The sequence below is a fragment of the Branchiostoma floridae genome, chromosome 6, assembly GCF_000003815.2.
Source record: "Branchiostoma floridae strain S238N-H82 chromosome 6, Bfl_VNyyK, whole genome shotgun sequence".
NCBI lineage: Eukaryota > Metazoa > Chordata > Leptocardii > Amphioxiformes > Branchiostomatidae > Branchiostoma > Branchiostoma floridae.
The window spans coordinates 15,743,211-15,746,534 of record NC_049984.1 but is presented as its reverse complement, the minus strand read 5'-3'; the positions used below and the strand labels follow the sequence as shown (position 1 = coordinate 15,746,534).

The following is a 3,324-nucleotide window of genomic DNA, read 5'->3' as shown; positions in this document are numbered from 1 at the left end:
ACTCCATATCATATACTTTTCATCCATCATTCAAGAACATGTGGCGAGCATACAATTGGCAGATGCAAAGACATATGTTTTTGATTTGTAGCAGCGTGCGGCAAAGCTTCGTCATGTATATCAATAAATGTAGTCCACGAGGCATTGAATTGACAGACGGAACAGTAACGTTCCTGTGTGTGTGATACTCCGGGACATGTACGTGTTCAACTTGCGATACGGTATTGCCAAGTAGCGGGAAATATAGAAAAAGAATAGGACCTTGACAGCATTTAGTTCAAGGGCGAATCCTACTGGGCGTTGCGGTTAAGCCGTCGCCTCGAGCTCTTCGCTTCAATACACCACCTCATATCCTGCGTGGGAGTTGGAACTGGATCTAGGTTTTCCTGTTGGCGCTTGATAGGTGGCAGCCCGCCACACAAGGACGTACCAGACACCTCCAGTTGCGCTCTCTTTAATGGTTACGTTGGTTAAGGATTTACACGTCTGGGGTTAACTATAATTGTATGCCGGTCGCGAAAAGAGAAGCTTTGCAGTGCCGGTCCGAGCAGAACGCTTGTCACGTTGCTGTTTAATTAACGCTTTTGATGTATCGTCCCACTGGGGCGCTGGCCGGAGAATTCGAACTATATAAACCCAGTGGCGTTCGGCGATGGTAAAAGGCCGCGATGACTGCAGGGTTCGCGAGAGAGCATTTTGAAGGAGCATACTAGAATCCGGCAGTAGCGGGTTCTAGGCAGAACGGGATGGAAAGCATTGCCGTAACAGACGGCAATCTGGACAGCTTCTACACGAACGTGACAAACGGTAGCGAGAGTCAGGGCATGGTGGAACAGGGACCGGAGAGTTGGATCATTCCAGTCATCTTTACAGTCATCTTCTGTGTCGGTGTCTTCGGAAATGCGCTCGTTATCGTGGTGCTGTTGCGCACAGGCCGAGAGTTGGAGAACACCACTAACATCTTCATCCTCAACCTCAGCATCGCAGACCTGCTCTTCATCGTCTTCTGCGTGCCCTTCCAAGCCACGGTGTTTTCCCTACCTGAGTGGGTCTTCGGACTCTTCATGTGCAAGTTTGTGCACTTCTTTCAATGCGCTACGATGCTGGCGTCTGCGTTCAACCTTATGGCAATGTCTATGGACCGCTACATGGCTATCGTGCACCCGGTGGACTCTATCGACTATCGGAAGCCTCAGATGGCCTGGGCGGTGGAGCTGGCAATATGGGTGCTAGCCATGGGCACTTCCACGCCATATCTTGTCTACTTCAACATCCATCAGGACGTTGTCTCAGGAATCCCGGTGGATTTCTGCGTAGAACACTGGGACGACCTGGAATCGCAGCGGCCTGCGTACTTCGCCGGCCTCTTCGTGTTGGGTTACGTGCTGCCATTGGTGATCATCGCCGCTTGCTACTATCTCGTTGTCCGCGAACTCAACAGCATGCCCAAAAAGAGCCAAGCCAACAGATCCAAGAAAAGAGTGACCAAGATCCTGATGGTAGTGGTCATCGTGTTTGGGATATGCTGGCTTCCTCATCATGTCGTCAACATGTGGGTAACTTTTGGAGAGTTTCCTTACAATATGGCGACGTACGTGGTTAAGTTGCTATCCATGTGCATGGCCTATGTAAACTCCTGTGTTAACCCTATCATTTATGCCTTCTTGTCGTCTGAGTTCAGACAAGGGGTAGGAGAACTGGCTTGCAGGACATAGTGTATCTTTGGGCTTAGTTATTTTGTTCCAGTCTTTTCTAACATGAGTATATATGAGTTGAACTTTGATCATACGTAGATCTGAGTAGAAACTCAATATACGAGTATTTTACATCTCAATGGACATAACAGGAGATACGCCATTACACGTAGCCATTTTTCATGTTTCATTTGACATTACCACATTGCCAAAACGAATCACCCAATATGACCCTGGTGGCGTTAAATGCATATAAATGTGCTGTGTATCATTTATAATGTCCGCTGCATTGACCTTAACTTCCTGTATTCAATATGTATATAGAAGAAGCACTGAGATTCCCCCTTAAATGTTATTTGGAGTGCCTGTTTGAAACGTGATGACTTATTCTAATGAGCTCTATACTATTCAAGCGATCTATAATTAGAAACACTGAACATTGTACGAATGTATATTTTTCTAAATGTTATGCACCATTCTTTATGGTACACCTTGATATGTTGCAATGTACAAAAAATTGAGCTGTGTATTTGATCGTACCTGCTACAGTGAATAAACTAAAAACTTGTCAATGCTCTTAGTTCACTGAATTCTTTGAGTACAAATTCGTTTCAATTTTTGTCCGATCAATTTTTGGACAATTGTATAAGCCCGGCACATAAGTCAGGTAGTGATTGACTCAGAGATAAAATGAGGTAGGCAAAATGTACGTTCAGCAAAACACCCTTATTTCACTATGGGGGCGACTTAACTGCAATCGCCCTGCGACCTCACAATGACCGCCCTGCGATCTAAGATCTATCAGTATGCGCAACAATTAAAAAATATGATTGTTTTCTAAAATTGGTATGTTTTCTTTTTCTTTCTGCCACACTTTTATATCTTGCCTGATATTACAATTATTATGAAGTCCAGGGTTAAAACTTACCCCATATAGGTTGCACCGAGGTCGCAGTGCGATCGCCGTCTAGTGGGAAGGGGGTCTAAAGAACGCCATTGGCATGAACCATGTTGGGTCTGCATGGATTTCTCATACTCTTTGTTGAAACTCAATCAGTATAGAAAATAAAGTTCACTGTGTATTAGAGAGTCCACTATTCAGTGACACTATTCTTAATTCTTCTATTAGTGCCGTGACTTAAATACACAATCTAAAAAGAAAATAAAAGACGAACCATTTGTATCATAACGACATCCTCAGGCAATATTGTACAACATTAACGGTAGCATATTTTGATGTTTGATTCAATAACCCATATATTTAGTGGTAGCATAGTGCTTAATTTACCACATCGTTCACTAGCAACACTACAATCAAAAATATGTTACATCCTTTAGTAAACTATTGTCATGCCCTATGGGGCTAAGTACAGATATATAGATACAAAGGTCGTAATACAATACACATGGTTTCTAAGACTAATCCAAAACATGGGTTCTGTGATAATGCCACCGATGCATTTAGCCCATGTATGCGGACAAGAACGTGCACATAAAGATCAATCGAAACCTTTAACATTTCCAACACAAAGGCTCTAACTAATGGCCATTGACAAGCATAAAGAAAAGGCGAGTTGAAGCGAGCACAATATCATAACAATCAGTACTTTTAGAAGAGAAATGTCACTGA

The 3,324-nt window shown here is 43.5% G+C and overlaps 1 protein-coding gene across 1 annotated transcript; it reads left to right on the top strand.

Annotated features, from left to right (window-relative positions):
* Positions 1–669: 669 nt before the first annotated feature.
* Positions 670–2,243, top strand: LOC118418024 (galanin receptor 2b-like). Its single transcript, XM_035823817.1, has one exon. The coding sequence runs from the start codon at positions 747–749 to the stop codon at positions 1,713–1,715; it is 969 nt and encodes a 322-aa protein (XP_035679710.1). The 5' UTR covers positions 670–746; the 3' UTR covers positions 1,716–2,243.
* The last annotated feature ends 1,081 nt before the right edge of the window (positions 2,244–3,324 follow it).

What these genes read in the sequence shown, in the direction of transcription:
- LOC118418024 (XM_035823817.1), top strand. Translation starts at nt 747, where the DNA reads ATGGAAAGCATTGCCGTAACAGACGGCAATCTGGACAGCTTCTACACG.